The sequence below is a fragment of the Lemur catta genome, chromosome 2, assembly GCF_020740605.2.
Source record: "Lemur catta isolate mLemCat1 chromosome 2, mLemCat1.pri, whole genome shotgun sequence".
Lineage (NCBI taxonomy): Eukaryota > Metazoa > Chordata > Mammalia > Primates > Lemuridae > Lemur > Lemur catta.
Window position 1 is genome coordinate 3725132 of NC_059129.1, and position 20096 is coordinate 3745227.

Here is a 20096-nt window from a genome sequence, read left to right on the forward strand (position 1 = left end):
CCTGACCGGAGTAATTTGGGGATCATCTTGGCCTTCTCACTTAGAGGGCTGGGGAGATGTGGGGGGGGGGGCTGGGCCTACCCTTCCCAGTGGTGGGCAGTGTCCCTGCCTCATGTGAAGGGAGCTGCCATGTCACCAGTCGCCCCTCACCCAGGCTCTGTGCTCACCCCTGCCTGGTGACTTCCGTTGGTGCTCCGGTGTGAACATGGTGCAGAAGTACCAATCTCCTGTTCGTGTCTACAAGTACCCATTTGAGCTGGTCATGGCGGTGAGTGACCCCTGATTCTTGGGCCCCTCATGTGACAGTTGGAGGGACTCAGGAGGTCAGCTATAACAGGAGGACGAGGAATCCCCTCAGACCTCCAAATCAGAAGGAGCTTTTGAGCTACTCGGCTGACCTCGTGGGTCAGACGTCTAACCAGGGACACCTCGGCCCAGCCATCTCCTCCCACCTTCCTCCAGAACCTCTGGAGCCCCTGCCCAGTGACCAAAACACAAGGTTTTCCTTTCTTCTCCTTGTTGAAGTTTGCCTCTCCTCCCACATGAGACTGTCTTGACAGAAAACAAAGATCGGGGCCACCCTACTGCTGTCATTTTGTGTAATGATCATAATAATCATGGTAAATATGATGACGATGACAATGACAGCAGCCACTCATTGAATATTTATAGTGCTAAGTCCTTACGTATGACGTTCCCTTCAATAGCTGTCATTATTCCCATTTCTCCTCCACTAAACTGAGGCTTGGAAAGGTGGAGAAATGACACCAAGTTCTGTAGCTGGGAAGAGGTGGAGTCGGGCTCAGATTATGCAGAGGGGACTCCAGAGGCTTGATTTTAACTGCAACCTCCCAGGGCCCTCCTTCTGCTCACAGACCCCCCTTCCCTGCCCTTCAAGGAAGCTGAGACCAGGAGGAGAGAGGGGGTCAGTGGTAGGGGGCCTGGGTGCTCAGAGTAGCTATGTGGCAGACTTAGGTTATGCAGAAAGTCAGTTTGCGCTAGCGTTGGCCCCCAGGTTCTTGGCCTCCTGGATCCGTGGTCTATGCAGGTGCTGGAGCTAGACAGATGTGGGGTCCCAGCTCGGCTCCATCACTCTGGCTGTCTGAGCTTCCGTCGTGGCAGGGCAATGCTGTGGGGTTGAGGTGGGGAGTAAATGAGATAATTCATGGTGCCCCTGGCTGTGTGCTGGGCACACAGTAGGTGCTCACAAAATGCAGCTGTCCCTGTTGTTATGCCACATAGTGGCATAACACACACCAGAATTCACCCCATCCTCCCCGCCCCACCCCGGCTGCTTAACCCCAGCCTTCTACCTAAGGACTTGCATATCCGTTGGTGGCTCTGCATGCATGTGTCCTGTCCTGTCTTCTATGAATCCACACACATATGTGTTTGTAGTCGCATGAAGGGTTAAAAAGCATCACTGAAGTCATCCTTACACGTTATGCTGTTATGTGCAGATGATCCCAGGAGAACAGAGAGGCAGGAGTCAGTCTGGGTTGTTCTGAGCTCCACAATTGGGTGACTTTGGGGCAAGTCGTTTTACCTCTGTATGCCTCCACTCCCATCTCTAAAATGAAAGTCACCTGGTTTCTAAAATCCTGATGTCGTGCTGTGGATTAAATGAATCAATATATGTAAAGCAGATTAGGTGTTCAGTGAGGTCTAGCTGTAACTGTTACGGTTTTGTCTGTGGCTGTGTGACTTGACTTCTCTGTAAGGGGGGTGGGACACCATGGGGTGATGAAAAGATCCAGGGCCACGGAGTCAGAAGCCCTGGGTCCCTGCTGCTGCTCTGCCGTGCTCTGGCTGTGTGTCTTTGGAAAGTTGCTGAACTTCTCTGAGCCTCAGTTTCCTTATTTGTTAAATGAGGATCATTATATGTAGTTCATAAGGTTGTTATGAGGATTAAAAGTGATTTTGTGTGTGTGTGTGTGTGTCCATGCCAAGCAGACAATAAGTGGTAGATAAATATAAATAATCATCCTACATCTAAGCCTCCTGGCAGCTCACATATTCTAAGACTCAAGGGCTTGTTCATTCATTCTGTAGAAGAGAGAAGCTGTTCCCACTCTTCTGGAACAGCCTAGGAACCCCTGGTTCTCTGCCATGAAGCTGAGACACATAACTATAGAATGGTAAACCAACTATTGCATGGGCTTAATAAATGTCAACTTAATTTAGCAGGTTTAGGGTTCTCAAAAATATTTGCAATTATTGCACTTTAAAATAAAACATGCTCAGGCTGGGCACAGTGGCTCACACCTGTAATGCTAGCACTTTGAGAGGCCGAGGCAGGAGGATTGCTTGGGCTCAGGGGTTCGAGACCAGCTTGAGCAAGAGTGAAACCCCATCTCTATTAAAAACAGAAAAATTAGCTGCCACTGCATTCTACCCAGGGCCACAGAGTGAGACTCTGTCTCAAAACAAACAAACAAAAACTCTCAACCCCCACCCCTCCCAAAAAAAAACCGTGCCCACTAATGTAGTACCTAGGGCTACGTGGCTACATGAATAGAACTGGTAGCTTACTCCCATTGCCGTTATTGGGGTGTGTCAAATGCATTTTGTAACCTTCGCATTCTGTAAAGGAAGGCAGGCTTGTTTGCTGCCTTAGCTGTTAACAGTGCTTGTGGGTGGAGTTAAAAAAAAAAAAGACTTTCAAATATTTATCTGTTAATTTAAGTCATTCATATTTTTCAAAGGGACTGCCATGACCGTGTCATCTTATCTTCCATACAGTCCTTGTGTGTGAAATGGTCCCAAGCCACATGGCCACAGACAAAGCTACTTTGCTGACTGTTTACAAAACATTATTGTCCCCAAAATAGCTGCATAACTCAACATCACTTGTGCGCTGTGTAGGCACAAAAGGGGTTTTCTGTATTTAACGTCCTCTTTGTTTCTCAGCTAAACACTTGCCCTCAGTTTGGGTCAGATGCCGGGGAAGTTTCGGATGAACTAGCTATTCTCGCTGCATCCGAGTGACCGGAGGAGCTGGCCTTTTGGTTTTTCTGTTTAACAAAACCGACTTGAGAGTCAGTGTGCCCCTTGCGTCTTCAAAAGTCCACCAGCAATGACACAAATGGCTGAAATTGGGCTTGTGGGATTGATTATAAAATAGCACTTTGAGGCAACCTTTTTAGACCCAACTTAAAAAAATTTTTTTTTAAATTAATTTTCCACTTAAAAAAATTTATCTAATTGAATGAATGGGCATCTCTCTCCAAATCCCTTCATGTGAATTCTGCTTCTGAAGGGTGGGATTCCAGGGCATCTTTGCTTTCCTCTTTCTCGACAGCATTCTGTATCGTTTGATTCCATAATCGCGCTTGTATCGCCTTGGTAAACAGAGAAACAACTAAGATTATTCAGGCAGCTTCGGTGGCCGTCTCCAAGGTTGGAGGGGTGATTGCTTTTCTGAGATATAACTGGCTTATCATATACTTCGTCTATTGAAAGGATACCAGTCAATGGGTTTTATTCTAATATAGTTACAGAGTTGTGCAACCATCGCCACAGTCAAGTTCAGAACATTTTTATCACTCCAGAGAAACCCCATGTCATATCCTTTAGCCATGACCCCCTAATCTCACTGTGTTCCCCTGACCTGCCCCCCACCCCAGGCAACCACTAACCTGCTCTCTGTTCCTATGGCTTTACCTGTTCTGGAAGTTTCACATAGATGGACTCATACAGTTTGTGGCCTTTAGTGTCTGGCTTCTGTCACTACTACACGTTTTCTAGAAACCCCTTTATGGAGGTGCAAGGGACATGTAACGAGCCGCACGTCTCAGCGAGTTTGGGGCGAGCGCACACCCACGAGCGTGTGTTTTCAAGGTTCATCCATGTTGTAGTGTATATAGGCACTTCATTCCTTTTTAGGGCCAAATAATATTTCATTGTGTATGAACATATCACATTTTATTTATTCATTTATCAGCCGATGGACACGTAAGTTGTTTTCAATTTGGGGCTATTATGAATAATGCTGCTGTAAACATTTCTGCACAAGTTTTTGGGTGAACATATTCTCTGCCGTGAATGAAGAGTGGTGGTTATTCGATGGGGTTAAGCAGATTCTCGTTTCAATTTTGTTTAACAAACTCGTACATAGCACTTGCTAAGCTCCAGATGCTGTTCGGAGCCCGTTTAAGCGCTGACTCCCGTACTCGCATAACCACCCAGGGGAGGAGTTCTGTGGGCAGCAAGTTTGGCTCCAGAATTTACATTCCCAGCCCCAAGCTGGGCCGTCTCTCAGAGCCGGGTTGAGGATGTGAAGCTGCTGGGGTGGCGTCTGGGCCGAGCGAGTGGTCCCGTTGGTGCAGTCCCCATCAGGATGTTGTCCGGGACGCCTGTGCCCCTCAGGACCCTGGGAAGGGGAGCACAGCCCGACCCCAGACCCTGGAGGGCAGAGGATGCCGATTATTAAACACCACGTGCGTCCAGCCTTTCAGGCCGGCTCAGAGGCAGGTCTGTTACTGTAGCGAAAGAGGAAACTGAGGCTTAGCAAGGCTAAGAAGACCCTCCTTGGTGTGTTAGTTTGCTACGGCTGCTGTAACAGAGTGCCATAAACTGGTGGCTTAGGACAACAGGAATTTATTGCCTTACTTGCCATCAAGGTGTCGTCGGGGCCACGCTCCCTCTGAAGGCTCAGGGGAGGGTCTGCCCCAGGCCTCTCTCCAAGCTCCTGGTGTTTCCTTGACTGTGGCACCGTAACTCCAGTCTTCACATGGCGTTCTGTGTCCAAATTCCCCTTTTATAAGGCACCAGTTGTATAAGGACACTCCAATGACCTCCTTTTAACCTGATCACCTTTGTAAAGACCCTGTCTCCAAATAAGGTCACACTCCCAGGTACCCGGGGTGAGGACTGCAACGTATTTATTTTAGGGGACACACTTCAGCCCACACACTCAGTAAATGGCAGAGCTGGGATTCGAACTTAGGGAATCTGACCCCACAGCCCGAGCTCACAGCCAGACCCTCCGGATTCTGGCTCTGACGTTCCATAAACATCTGTGCAGCGGCAGTGGATACCGTGGCTTCAGGAACAACCTGGTCCCCTCTTGTCCAACCACTGCCCGGGTCTCCCTGTGGGACGCAAAAGCCCTGTGGCTTCACGTGCTCTCGGATCCTGCAAATGTAAGGAAGGAAGGTGGCTGGGAGTAGAATTTCCCGATCAATAGGCTTTTCATGCGGAGGGAGGGCTATGGAGGTGAGGTTCTGGCGTCCAGCAATTAAGTGTTAAATTATTTAAAGGCTTGGCCTCGTTGTATTGACAAACAGCTTGTAATTTAGCAAATGGATTGTTAATAAGGAGCAGCCAGTGAAGGCGAATCCTCGTGGCCCAGGCCAAAAGCAGTTACAGTTGGAAGCGTTGTTATGGACGCAGTTTTAATAAAGCAGCAGAGGCCTTATTTAAATAAGTTTAAATTAGTTCCCTGGAGCCCTGTCATCTGATCCGGTTGCTAACAGATTAAGGGAAGCAACGTTTTCTACCTTGAATGTGTCTCTGATTTGGGCTGGGAGAACAGAGGGATCCATTGCCCAGCAAGGTGATGTTCCGATTTCGGGATGCCCTGAGATACACTCAGGCCCTCAGTCGTTGTTTTCTGCGTGCACTAATTCGTGCACGCATGTGCGTACGCATTCCCCAAATATCTGAGTTTCTACTGTGTGCCAAGTGCTGTGCTAGGTGCAGGGGCTGCAAACGAGTTGATTCCTGGCACTTTTTGAAATGCATCATTATTCTATTAATTTGCTTGTTTACTTATTTAAATGGGTCTTTTCATCGGGGGAGGCCCAGGAAGGCAGGGCTGTGTCTGTCTTGTTCATCTGGTTCTCTTGATGTGGCTCCCGCCCTCACACAGCCCCCAGAGTGTGTGGTGTGGCAAACGCCTTGCAGAGCCATTGGTAACGGGGGAAGAGCAGGGCATTGTGGGAACACAGAGAAGGCCCGCTGGAGGCCACCTGAGGGTCGTTTAAGTCAGCCAGGCTGAGAGTTGCCGAGGGAAGGAGTGACATGCCCAGATTCGAGGTTGGAAACGGGACGGAAGGAGGGTTTCCAGCCAGGAAGTCGGGCGAGCAGCCAGGAGGCAGAGGTGCCGGAGGTCTGGGGGCATGCCTGAGACACTTGGAAAATCTGAAATAGCGTTTCCCCTCTGAGCAAGTTCCTGACATAGCACGTAAATGTCGAGCCGCTCCGGGCTGCCCTCCCTGAACCCTCGGGAACACCACCTACCTGACCCTGGAAGTCCTGGGCCCTGCTCCCGACATGTGGGCGAGATTCCACAGCGGGCCGTGTGCAGACGGGGGCGTGGGCTGGCGTGTTCTCCCAGTGCCCGAGAGGCCAAGCGCTCTGGTGGCGCGTCCCTGAGTGCAGGAGGCTTCTCGGCCAAAGGGACGTCCCATCGTGCAGAAGCAGGAACGAGTCACTGGGCTCCGGCTAACTTCACCTCCTGCTGCAGCCACAGGACGGGGACCTGCTAACAGCAGGCAAAGCTATTGTTCCCCATCTGGTTCATGGCTGGCTCGCTGGCCACCCCCGTGACAAACCCCATCGTGACAACTGAGGGGGGGTTCCTCAGGCATGTATTCACCTGCCCAGTAAGCACCTTCCAGAACTTAGCTCTCTGAAGACAGCCACAAGGTACTCTTTGAACCATGCACCTGCCAACACTCCCCGTGGGTGTAGACGTAGGCCCGCCCACCCTGACACTGGGGAGACCCGCACCTCCTTGGCTACTCTTCCAGGGCTACATATGAAGATGGTTCCCTTTTCCTGTTTCATTTCCCTGGCACCTGGCCATTCACTCATTCCCTCCTTCCTTCCTTCATTCAACAAATAGCAGCTGAATGTCTGCAATGTCCCAGGTGTGGCACAAGGCACCAGGGAATTCAGTGGTGAACAAAAGGCATAGTGACAGCCACGATGAAACTACAAACAAACAGACACGGACATAACATCCTACCCCAAATCATGGCAAATGCTCCTGATAGGGCCTTAGACCTTCTGGGAGATGCTGGACTCTATTTTCTTTAATGCACTAAAATTTATCGTTTTAACCACCTTCAGCGCACAGTTCAGGGGCATTAAGTACGTCCACCTTGTTGTGCAACCGTCACCACCACCCATCTCCACCTTCTTCACCCCCAACGGAAACTCTGTACCCACGAAACACCAGCCCCCGCCCCCCAGCCCCTGGTAACCTCTGTTCCACTTTCTCTCTATATATACACTTGACCACTCTAGGGACCACGTATAAGAAGAATCATACTCTACTCGTCCTTCTGTGACTCGCCTCTTTTACTCACACAGTGTTTGTACGGTTCGTCCGTGCTGTGGCGTGTGTCAGTGCTCCAGTCCTTTCTACCGCTCTGTAATGTTCCATCGCATGGATAGAAAACCTTTTGTTTTTCCACCCACCGGTTGATGGACGTGTGTGTCGTGTCCTCCCTTTGGCTGTTGTGACTAGTGCTGCCATTTACATTCATGTGCAAATATCTGTTCGAATCCCTGCTGATTTACTCTCGTCTGTTAAGAAAATGGACGGTGTGGTATTCGGCACTGTGCTACTGCCGTACGCATGCACGCCCTTTAACCTTTGCAGCCACGCTGTGAAGCAGGTGTCATCACCATCATCCTCCTCTTCTTTCTGGGGAAACTGAGCCTCAGGGAGGTTGGGTCGAGGTCACCCAGCTGACAAGTGGCAGAGGTGGGGTCTGACCCTGTGCTCTGTCGCTGCTGCCCCCACACCGGCCCTGCCCTCTCGCCGGGTCCAGGTGCCCTGGCCGCAGAGGCTCTTCTGACCCTGTGTCTCCACCTCTGGTGACTCCGAGCTGGCTTTGCCGAGAATAGCAGCGGGTTCTCGGCTCCAGGCCATCTGGGTGTAGCTGCGTTTGCAGATTGTCTGCAGCCGTCAGTCATCTCAAAGGGCTTCCGGAATAATGTCACGCTGGTTGTACCATGCCCGCTTCCCTTCGTCAGCTGGGATGACACTGCTGCCATCGGGGCGTCTGATGACTCACTTAGCAAGCTCTGGTGGAGCACCTCCAAAGCGTGCGGGGGTGTCCCCAACGGCACCGTATTCAGCCAAAGGAGCACAGCACTGACACAGGCTGCAACATGCACGGACCTCGAAACAGCGTGCTGAGGGACAGAAGCCAGGCACAAGAGACCATGTCTGGTGTGATCCCATCTCTATGAAATATCCAGAAAAGAGAAATCCTTAGAGACAGAATGTAGATGAGTGGTCCTCTAGGGCTGGGTGCGGGGAGGAGGGGAAGAGGGGGTGACTTCTGAGGGTACAAGTTTTCTTCTGAAAGTGAAGAAGATGTTCTGGAATCAGATAGTGGTGATGGTTGTAACTTTGTGAATGTAGTAAATAAAACATTAAATTGTATACTTTAAAAGGGTGAATTCCACGATATGGGAATTATATTTCAATTTTTAAAAAGCTGGGGGAGGTGAGGATTGATATGTCATCCGTCCTGCAGTCTCCCCGGCTTGCAAGGCAGAGGGCAGGGGGTTGACAAGGAAGGCTCCCGGGGAGTGGGATGGGGAGGGGGCCCCTGTGCCGTGGCTGCCCCGAATGCAGCCTGCAGCACAGGGAAGGTGGCACAAGAGGCTGGAACACACTGGTGCGGCTTCGACATTCCCTCTGCACTCCTGGTGGAAGTTTTGGGGTAAGAGCCGCGTGTTCCAGCTTCCTTTGCATTTGGATGAGGAGGAGCCAGAAGGAAGGAGGGAGGGAGGGAGGAGGGATCCGCTGTCAAGTGATCAGCAGAAATAGCTTTTCTGTACTTTGTAGAATCTCATTCGTTTTTAAAATTTAAATTTATTTAACAAATGTTTATGGAGAATGAACCATGTGCCAGGCACTGCTCTAAGCATTTTCCAAAATGGACTCCTTTTTTCCTCTGACTACGCAGTGAGCGCTACCTTTCTTGTTCCCCTTTTTACAAATGAGTGACTGACAGCTTGATGACTTGCTCAAGGCCACACAGCTGGTGAGAGGCAGAGCAGAGATTCGAACCCAGGTCCCAGAGCCCATGCTCTTTTTCTTTTTCTTTTTCTTTTCTTTTTTCTTTTTGAGACAGAGTCTCAGTCTGTCACCCAGGCTAGAGTGCAGGGACGTCATCATAGCTCACTGCAACCCCCATTGCCTGGGCTCAAGTGATCCTCTGGCCTCAGCCTCCCAAGTAGCTGGGACTACAGGCCCACACCACCACTCCTGGCTAATACTTTTGTTTTTTTTTTTTTTTGATAGAGACAGGGTCTTGCTATGTTGCTCAGGCTGGTCTTGAACTCCTGGCCTCAAGCGAATCTCCTTCCTCCACCTCTCAAAGTGCTGGGATTACAGGCATGGGCCACCGCACTCGGCCCCCATGCTCTTAGTGGCTGTGCTAGGCTGCCACTCATGCTTTCATCATGTAAATGTCTACCGAGTGTCAAATACGTGCTAAGCATTTTGCAAAGCCCTGGGGGTATGTGTGTGTCAGGGGCCGGTGACCCTACTTCATCAGTCCTGACGCACGAGGGAAGGAAACAGGCGCAGCTGAGCGCTGCTTGGGAGGTTCTGTGATTATTCTGCTTTAGGGGACGTGTCATGCCCAAGGTCACCTGGCCTGGAGGTGGGCAAGTCTGGGTGGGGGTCTAATCTCCCATCTCCACATGCTAAATGTGCCAGTGTGGATTTTGCAGGATGGGGACCCCGCAGGAGGCAGCCAGCTGGTCCCCGCCCCGGCAGGCGTGTGTCCTGGGCCTTGGACCAGCCCCTTTTCTGAGTGGCTGGGCTTGGATGTCCTCTCCGCTGCCTGGCAGAAGGGCTGTAACCAAATCCTCCTGCAGCCGTGTGTCCCTGACAAGGCCGGACTGTGTGTTTGTTTAGCAGGCAGAGGCTCAGGCCTCATTCGTGGCCCACTGTGGGGACAGGAGCCAGCAGCAGGGGCTCCTAGGCAGAGACAAAACCAGTGTGAGCTGGTTTGCAACACAGGGAGGGTCCTACGAGCCGTTTGATTCTGTAAGACCCGGCACGGTGCCACCGCCAGCGGCCGGAGCCTGTGTGGCCTGAGAACCTCCGCCGGGGCCTCCCCCAGGGCAGGGCGCTGGGGCCAGAGCTTCCCAAGGGTCACAGCAGTGACTGACAGGGAGAGAAAATAATGCAGTAGCTCCAGAATACAAAAGGAAACCTGCAGACTTAAGACGAACAAAGGTTGAATTAAATGTCCACCAAACGCAGCCTTGATGTCGGGCTGTCGTCAGGACCTCAGCTCTGATGAGGTCGTGTGCATGTAAAACACAGGAAGTGGATGCGCCTTTACATGTTTGATGTGACTGTTGTAGGTGTGGCCGAGGACTGCGAAGGCCTCACATCGGCCCCGCCAGGGGAGGGAGGTGCTCAACAACCTTCCGGGGCTCCCTATTCCCTTCTAGGTGAAGTCCGTCTCGGCTTGGCCGGCATTTAGGAAGTGGCTTCTCTGAGCCAGATGCAGGAAGGGGCAAAGCCTGGGCCCTTGAGGTGCTTCAGTTGAGCTGGGGAGACAGACGCGTTTTCAACCACACGGGGACTGTCCGCGGAGCACGGGCAGAGCAGGGTCCGTGCTGGGCTGAGCCTGAGCTGAGTGTGCGAGCCGGGCGTCCCAGCCGTGTGGGGAGGACATGGCTGCAGGGCTGTCCTCCAGCGATCAGGGCACCGTTTGGTTCCAGAGCAACACGATGTCCAAACCCCACGGTCTGACCGCCAGGGGGTCACATCCTCGCTTGGCTCCTCATAGCTGTGTGACGGGGTGAGTGACTTAACCTCTCTGATCTCCGGTTTCTCCATCTGTCACTCGGGGAGGGTACGTACTACCCCTTTCTTGTGGCGGCAGAGGCTGTAACGCAGAGAGCTTGGAACAGGGCACGGGACACGGCGAGCCCGGTGTGTGCGTGGCTGTCACTCTCACCACAACGGTGATGAGGCCTTGGCAGCTGAAAACTGTCCCGACGCCTCCACTGGTGCTCACCGGCACCTCTGGGTCATGGACAACTGGCTCTGGGATGGACACCTTCGAGACGGAGCCTGAGCTCTGGGGCCCCCCAATACCAGAGTCCCCCAATATGTGAGCTCCGGGGTCCCCCCAGTACGGGAGGCTCCGTCGTTGGAGCAGCCCCTGGTCACTGTGAGAGGGCAGTGCAGTCAGGGCAAGTTACGCCCAAGCTGACCGGCCCCTCCCTATGCCTGCTATCTGGGGGCTCCAGACGGGGCTGTCCTGACAGAGGTTTGTTAGGACAGGAAGTGAGTCTGGGGAGCCCTGGCCCTGTCATGCCCTCCCTGACACCTGTCTCGGGGCTGTCTGGGCCACAGCAAGTGTATATTATTTCCTTCTTCCTTGGTGGGCGTGTCTTTCTTGGCCCCTAGGGTGTGCCGAGGACGGGAGCTGGGAGCAGGTGTGAGGTTGTGCTTGGGGAGGGCACGTGGTCCTCCTTCACGGGCCAGGCCTGGCGCACACCACGTGCGAGCAGGTCTGTGGTCACCAGGTATGATAGGCGCTGCCAAGGAAATGGACGGGCTACAGGGTGGAGAACAGGGCCGTCCGTCATGCAGAGCAGGGGGGGGAGGGTGTCCCAGGAAGAGGGACCAGCGGGGACGAGGCCCTGAAGCTCAAGCATCTCCTTAGTCCCAGTCTAGGTCCTACGGCTCCAGGAAGCCCCAGTGACTGCTGCCTCCTGCACCCTTCACTGTCAGGAGAATTGATTAGCAGTCCAAGCACCAGGAACAGCAAGTGCAAAGGCCCTGTGGCTGGAGCAGGCCGACGGGGCTGGGGGGCTGGGCTGGTGGGGCGGATCACAAGGGCCTGGGCCTGGAGGCCACAGTGAGGAGCGTGGGCTTTATTCTGGACATCAGGTGTGTTCTGAGCACATCCCTCCCACAATGCATTTCATCCAGGGAACTGGAGGCTGAACAGTCAGGAGGAAGGGGAGAGGGTCAGGGGTGGTGTGGCCGCTGCCTGGCAGGAGTTAAAGGACTGAGGGTGGAAAAAGGAGACAATGTGACTGCACTGCCCTGGGGACAATGCCAGCTCTGTTTCTGAGCCGCTCATGAGAACAAGCCCAGCTGCTGAGCTGGGGCTCCCGGAGCGAGCAGGGGCGGGGCCCAGCTAGGATCCAAATCCAGGCTCACCCCTCCATGCTGTGTGACCTTGGGTAACTTACTGAGCCTCTCTGGGCTCTGGGCTCGTCATTTGTCGAATGAGGACACCACCCAGGGGACTAAGTGAGAGGAAGCACACAGCTGGGTGGAACGCTGTCGAGACAGGCAGTGCTAACCGCTTGGAGACTCCGTCTGGCAACATCCTCACTGCCACCCCATTTTACAGATGACCAAACAGAGGCTCAGAGAGGGCAAGTGACCTGCCCAAGGACACCCATTTAGAAAGCGGCAGAGGCTGGGCCTGAGGCTGGCCATGTCTGAAACGTGCACACCTCTCCTTCCACGCCCGCATCCCTCAGCCCTCCACGGAGGTGGGGCCCGCACCACGTCCTTGTCCTGGGCTCTCTCCCGCGTGGGATACGCGCTCAGGCTCAGACAGGGCCAGGAGGGAGCTTCCGGTCCCGGCAAATGTGCGTGTGCCATGCCGCCATTTCAGTCCTGTCGCCTGGAGTGTAAACATCCTGGTCTCTCACTGTGCTCTCTGTGAGACACCAGAGAGACACGCGTGTGAGAGACAGAGGCCCGTTTTCCAGGCGGGGAGCGGCGGGCGAGGGACTTGCCGGCGGGAGGTGGAGCTGAGCTTCCGACCAGGCCCTCCTCGGTGGGGAAACACCACCCTTCGAAAGAGGGGCCAGGGTGGCCTGAGACACGCAGGGTGCACGCAGTTTCAGGGGCCTCCCTTGCCAGCTCTCCCCCCCAGACCCTGGGAGCCCCATGGAGCATGGGGGGCGCTAATGGGGGTCCCCATCCTAATGCTGCTGTGTTTTGTCCAAGCGACCAACTCCAAACCATGGCAGGAGGCAGCTCTGTCCTCCCGACCCTGGTGGAGGAGGGGCTGGCTGGCCTGGCACAGCCTGGGGTGACGACAAGGGCACCTGGGCCTTTTTCCATTTCTTCCTTGGCTCCCCTCCCCCTACCTCTCTTCCCAGGAGCCGGGAGGGAAGGGGAGGAGGTGTCTGTCCTCAGATGCCAGCACTAGGCACTATTTTTGGAGCTTGCGAAGATCCCAATTCCGGGGCACATGGGCTGTGACAGGCGCTAGGCGCAGACCCCGCTGGAATAACGAAGAAGGTCAAGACAGATGCCGGGATACGCCCCCACCCAGCGCTGACCCTGGCGCTTCTAGAACTGAGCACAGACTCTTGCCCTCCCCGAGTGCAGTCCTGGGCTTGGGGACTTCTCAGCTACCTTCACCCCGCCCTGCACCTGGCCTGGGAGGACCCCCTGCCCCCACAGAAGGACACATCCCCAGCACACAGCCCGACGCTGGCTGAAGTGGCTCCAAGGACCGCAAGGCACAGGGAGCCCTCCAGGCCTGGGACGCTGCATTGGGCCGAGGCGCCTCCCCTTTGAAGGGCACAGGGTCGCGGAGCCTGACTTAACAGCCGCCTGAGCTCACCACGGTGCACTGCGTGAGACCGTGATGCTGCAGAGGAGATAGTCCAGTGTCCCTTGTCCTGCAGCCACATCAGTTTGCTCAGTTCTCATCACTGCCCTGTGCAGCAGGGCACTGAGAGGTTAAGTAACCTGCCCGAGGTCACCCAGCCCATAAGTGGTGGAGCTGGGACTGGCACCCAGCTGGGGCTTGGAGTCTGTGCTGTCAGGCAGGGTGAGACTTGCTGTGGCTCACGGAGCATACTGGGAATATTATTATACGTACATAGACATTTAAAATATTGGCTGGGCGCGGTGGCTCACGCCTGTAATCCTAGCGCTCTGGGAGGCCGAGGCGGGTGGATCGCTCGAGGTCAGGAGTTCGAGACCAGCCTGAGCAAGAGTGAGAACCCTGTCTCTACTAAAAATAAAAAATATTAGCCCACCATGGTGGCATACACCTATAGTCCCAGCTACTCAGGAGGCTGAGGCGGCAAGATCACTTGAGCCCAGGAGTTTGGGGTTGCTGTGAGCTACGATGACAGCACTGCACTTTAGCCTGGGGTGACAGAGCAAAACTGTGTCTCAAAAAATAAAAAAATATAAAATAAAATAAAATAAAAGTATACAGTTCATTGGCTTTCAGTACATTCACAGCACTGTGCAACCCTCACCACAATCAGTTTTAGAATATTCTCATTACCCCAAAGACAAGCTCTGTACCCTTTAGCCCTTATGCCACCCTCATGCCACCTGCTCCTCCCATCCCCAGCCCCTGGCAACCACTAATCTACTTTCTGTCGCTCTGTATTTGCCTATTCTGGACACTTCATGTAAGTGGATGGAATCATACAACATGAGGTCTTTTGTGTCTGGTTTCTTTCACTTAGCACAATGTTTTTAAGGTTTATTATCTGTGTCGTAGCATGGGGTAGCACTTGTTCCTTTTTAAGGCTGAATAATATTCTGTTGTAGGGATAGACCACAATTTATTTATCCACTCAATTGATGGACATGTGGGTTATTTCTACTTTTTGGCTATTATGAATACTGTTGCTGTAAACATCTGTGTACAGGTTTTTGGGTGGATCTATGTTTTCATGTCTCTTGGGTGTATACTTGGCAGTGGAATTGCTGGATCATATGGTAACTTTAGATTTAACAATTTGAAGAACTGCCAAACTATTTTCCAAAGTGGTTGTACCATTTTACATTCTTGCGTTAGGGTCTGGGGGTTCCAGTTTCCTGCTATTATCTGTCTTTGTTATTATAGTCATCCTAGTACGTGCGAAGTGGTATCTCATTGTGGTTTTGATTTGCATTTCCCTAGCGACTAATGATATTGAGCATCTTTTCACTTGCTTTTTAGCTATTGGTATATTTTTCTTGGAGCAATGTCTATTCAGATCCTCTGCCCATTTTTAAATTGGGTTCTCTCTTTATTATTGAATTCTAATAGTTCTTCATATATTCTAGATACAAGCCTTCCATTTTATACATACAAATGTATGTATAATTTGCAAATTTTTTCTCCCATTATCTGGGTTACCTTTTCACTTTCTTGCTGATATCTTTTGAAGCACAAAAGTTTTCAATTTTGATGATATCCAGTTTATTTTTTCTTTCGTTGTTTGTGGTGTTGGTGTCATAAGTAAGAAACCATTGTCTGATCCCAGTTCATAAAGATTTGCTGCTATGTTTTCTTCTAAGAGTTTTATAGTTTTAACTTTTCTATTTAGGTCTTTGGTCTGTTTTGTGTGAATGTTTGTATGTGGTGTGCAGTAGGGGGTCCCATGTCATTCCTTTATATATGGACATCCAGTTGTCCCGGCACCATTTGTTGATGAGATTGTTCCTTCTCCATTGAATTGTCTTGACATCTTTGTCAAAAATCAATGGATGGTAAATGTGAAGGCTTATTTCTGGATTCAATTCTATTCCGTTGGGCTGTATGTCTATTAACATTTTTCTGCCAGTACCAACCACACTGTTTTGATTACTGTAGCCATGTAGTGAAGTTCTGAATTCAGGAAATATGAGTCCTCCAATTTTGTTCTTTTTTCAGGATTGTTTTGGCCATCTTGGGTTTGTTGCATTTCCATAATGAATTTTAGGATCAACCCATCAATTTCTGTAAAGAATTCAGCTGGGGTGTGGATAGAGATTTTACTGAATCTGCAGACCAGTTTGGGGGAATACTGCCATCTTAACAATATTAAGTCTTCTGGTCCATGCCTATGGGATGCCTTTCCACTTATTTAGGTCTTTAATTTTTTTCAGCAATGTTTGACAGTGTTCAAAATTTTGAACTTCCTTAGTTAAATGTATTCCTAAGTATTAATATTTTATCCTTTTTGATGTTATTGTAAATAGAATTTTTAAAATTTTTGATTTGTTGCTAACATACAGAAATAACACTGATTTTTGTGTATTGATTTTATATCCTGAAGCTTTGCTAAACTCTTTTATGAGCTCTAAGCCTTTTATGTGTGCTGTTATATGCCACATTGTTGTTCAGGCCCTCCTACATTGGGCTCTGAGACGTGCTGAATGCAGGTATTGTTGGTAGTGACAGCAGGGTCCCTGCTCCTTCCACCGCCCCGGATGCTTTTCTCGGCTGTGACACCCCGTCTCATAATGAGATGACAGCCCTGCAGGGGCGGAGGTTGTGCTGAGCGGGACCCCCCCCCCCCCCCCCGGTCGCCCTGCCCCCGCGCTCACTCCGGCTCTGCCCCCCAGGCCTACGAGAAGCGCTTCCCCACCTGCCCGCAGATCCCCGTCTTCCTGGGCAGCGAGGTCTTGCGCGAGTCCCGCAGCCCCGACGGGGCGGTGCACGTGGTGGAGCGGAGCTGCCGGCTGCGCGTGGACGCCCCGCGGCTGCTGCGGAAGGTGGGCGGCAGGGGCAGGGGGCTGAGGTCCGGGGGCCGGGCGGGGGAGGGGACCTGACGCAGGGGTGGGCACAGGTGCAGGAGGTGGGGACCGGGTGCTGGGCCAGGCGGTGGGGCGGGGGTGCGTGGGGATCGGTGTCCGGATGCGGGTTCCGGGGTGGGGGCGGCGGGGTTCCCGGTGAGGGGGGAGCCCGGCTGCGGGAGGCGCGAGGGCCAGGGGACTGGGGGGAACCGAGCGGGGTCCCAGGGGGTTAGACCTGGCTTTGGGTGGCCAGGGGTGTCTGGGTGGCCCTCCGGACTCGCCCCCCGCCCCTCCCGCGCAGATCGCAGGTGTCGAGCACGTGGTCTTCGTGCAGAGAAACGTCTTGAACTGGAAGGAGAGGACGCTCCTCATCGAAGCCCACAATGAGACCTTCGCCAGCCGCGTGGTGGTCCACGAGAACTGCAGCTACACGGTGAGCCCGGGACCCTCCCCGCGGGGACCCTCTCCCGGCGGGACCCTCTCCCTGCCGGGACACCTGCACCCAGCCCCGCTGTCCTGCCCAGGGCTGCGTCAGGGAGCATGCAGGGTGCCCCGCGCCTGTGCAGCTCCGGTAAACAGCAGATACGTTTTTAGTATATTTCTCAAATATTTCCTAGAAATATACTATTCGTTGTTCATCCAAAATTCAAATGTGACTGGCCTCCTGTATTTTATCTGCTAAGTCTGGCACCCCTCCCTCCGTTTTTCTCTCTCTCCTTGCCTTCTTTCTTTCAGGAAACTGTGCCTCAGTTTCCTCATCTGTAAAATGGGGTTAATAATTGTGCCTATGGCATAGGTTGTGGTGAGGATTAAATGATGTACAATACACTATCCAAACCCCGTAGGCCAGGGCCTGGCACATACTAAGTCCTATATAAGTGCTACCTTTTATATAATTAACGATCATGATGATTCTTCCGTGCATATGATTGAGCACCTATCGTGTCAGCACCCAGCCAAGCGCTGGGCACCCGCCATGGACCCATCTGCCTGACCGCTGCCCTCACGGAGCCGCCATTCCCCAGGGAGACACAGATGAGAAAAGCCAATGAATGTGTGTCTATTTGTCACAGAGCTCGCAAGGGCCCCGGCAGACAGAACTGGGGCGAGAGTGGAAGGGGCGCCTCCTTAGGAGGTGCCGCCGAAGCTGAGAGCCCAGGGGTGGGAGGAGCTGCCCTAGAAGGGCTGGGAACAGAGTTCTGGGGGCGGGAACAGCATGAGTGAAGACGGAGGGGGAAGAGCCAGGAGTCTGGAAGGCATTTGCCCCATGTAACCCAGCTCTGTCACTATCTTGCTGAGTGACAGGGGACAAGTCGCTTCCCCTCCCTGGGCCACACCATTCACATCCTAAAATGGAGACGGTAGCAGCTCCTGCCTTGTCGGGTGGTTTGCATGACGACAGCTCTGGTACAGCAATTGTGGGCCATTAGAAATGGTTTGGGTGCCCGTTTTCATTGCCCACCTCCAGCTCCTCTGGGGCCGTCCTGGAAACTGGCTCAGGATGTTCCCATCTGCGGGGAGGCGTGGGCAGTAGTTGCCTTCACACTCCTTCCAGTGTGGGGTTCTCAGAGCGAGTCCCGCCCACGGCCACACCAGCAGCACCGAGGCTGCTTGTGAAATGCAGATCCCAGCCTGGACCTGCTCGGGCGGAAGTGGCTGGGGGGGGCCCAGCAATCTGCATGTTTAACAGACTCCTGGTTTCTGCCCATAGATCTTTTCCACTGATATCTATTGATATATAATATGTAATATATTGTTATATATATAATATATATCTTTCTATAAATATATAGTTATTTAAAAATATACATCTAACACTTATGATATTAATATATTATTTATATATTATACAAATGATATACTAAACATATGTATTTATATATTAATGTAATTTTCCATGTAGACATATAGTATTTAAGGGGCAGAGGTGCAGATATCAGATCCACACTGTTCCCTGGGGGGGGGGGCTTGATACTGCTGTCCCCGACAGTGCTGCCAGGCTGTGACATACTGTCCATCTCGGGCTTGGTAGAGCCCCTGTGGGGGGCATGGTGGCCCCATGCTAACACCCCGGCATCATCCCTGCCTGGTATTCAGGTCCACCCTGAGAATGAAGACTGGACTTGCTTCGAGCAGTCTGCCTCGCTGGACATCCGGTCCTTCTTTGGCTTTGAAAATGCCTTGGAGAAGATTGCCATGAAGCAGTACACCGCCAACATCAAGAGGGTACGTTAGTCCCGTGGAGGACCCGCTCTGCCACCTGGCAACTCGTGACATCCAGCAAGAACCTGCCAAGGCCTCAGTCTTCCCGTCTGCAAAATGGGTATTCTAGTAACGACCAAATCATGTGAAATAATGGGTGGACAGTCACTGACCTGTAATGGGGGCACCCTCATCATTGTCCCCCAGCCCCAAGATGTCCAGGAATGTCTAGTGAATGAATTCTCTGGACAGAAGAGGGACATTCTGTGGTGCTTTTTCCTGGTTAAAATGGTCATGTTTGTTTTAAAGACCTCAGATCCACTGCTGAGTAGAGGCCTGTTCATGTAATGAAATGGGCAAAATTAATTCTGATAATATATTTTATCTAATGTGTCATTGATATAAAACATATTGTTGAGCTATTCTCGTTCGTCGTTTTACACTGCATTTGGAAATCGGTGGGTCGTGACACTCAGCGCCTCTCCATTCGGACGGGCCACGTTCAGCTGCTCAGTCGCCACGTGTCAGGGCTGGAACCAGGGCGAGGTGGGGCGGATTTCCTGGCTGTTGCGGTGACCCCCACTGTCCTTGGTGTCTCTGGCTTCCAGGGGAAGGAGGTGATAGAACATTACCTGAACGAGCTCACCTCCCAGGGCACCTCTCACATCCCCCGCTGGACGCCGGCCCCGGGCCGGGAGGAGGACGCCTGCGGCCAGGCTGGGCAGGACCCTGGCTCCCTGGAGGCCGACAGCCCCAGCAGTGCCCCGGGCCCTGCTCTGGAGATGGTCAGTTCCGATGGTAGGTCGCTGCAGCCGAGGTCACTCGGCCCTGCGGAGCCTGCTGCAGGCTGTCTTGCTCCTTGGGCGGGGGCGGACTGCCTCGGTCCTCTTGGGGCTGGGACTGGGGCTGGGGCTGGGGCTCGGAGTCACTCAGCCTCCTGCCTCTGCCCGCGGCCTCTCCCTCTCCCCATTCCGGTCCAGGAGCCAGAGCTGGTTTATTTCTAGACCAGAAATTGATCTCTGGTGTCAAGACGCTGCCTTTTCCTCTGGTTTTACAACTATTTTTAATTATATGAGTAATGCATGATCATGGCAGGAAAAACATTCAAACTGCCCGGGAGAAGTAAGGAGTTAAGATTCCTTTCCTCTCCCCGGAGGCTACAGTAGTTCTGTGTTTATCTTCTCTGAAGCTGTCTAGGCTCATACACGTATGTACTATTAAATGCGTATACTCACGCAGCTGTGCCCACGCACACGCACAGTACTCCTTACGTCGGACAAATGAGAACATATTGTACATTCTATTTCAGTTTGCTTTTTTTCACTTACTAATGTTGCTTGAACAACTTTCTGTACAAGTGAGTATGTCTTCTTTTAATACTCTATGGTATGTGTGGTTGCACCACAACTTATTT

General features: G+C 52.4%; 1 protein-coding gene and 1 long non-coding RNA gene across 2 annotated transcripts in view; one reads left to right on the top strand and one right to left on the bottom strand.

Annotated features, from left to right (window-relative positions):
• The first annotated feature begins 205 nt into the window (after positions 1–205).
• Positions 206–20096, top strand: part of SEC14L5 (SEC14 like lipid binding 5) — a 32935-nt gene continuing 13044 nt past the window's right edge. Inside the window, exons 1-5 of the mRNA XM_045542533.1 lie at positions 206–268; positions 16310–16459; positions 16782–16913; positions 18578–18706; positions 19291–19480. Of these exons, the coding sequence (XP_045398489.1) occupies positions 206–268; positions 16310–16459; positions 16782–16913; positions 18578–18706; positions 19291–19480 (664 nt within the window). The remainder of the gene's footprint in view (positions 269–16309; positions 16460–16781; positions 16914–18577; positions 18707–19290; positions 19481–20096) is intronic.
• On the bottom strand, positions 4867–6294 carry LOC123632349. Its single transcript, XR_006733339.1, has 2 exons — positions 6244–6294; positions 4867–5136 (listed from the first exon to the last, which is right to left on the bottom strand). It is a non-coding gene; the product is annotated as an uncharacterized LOC123632349 (long non-coding RNA).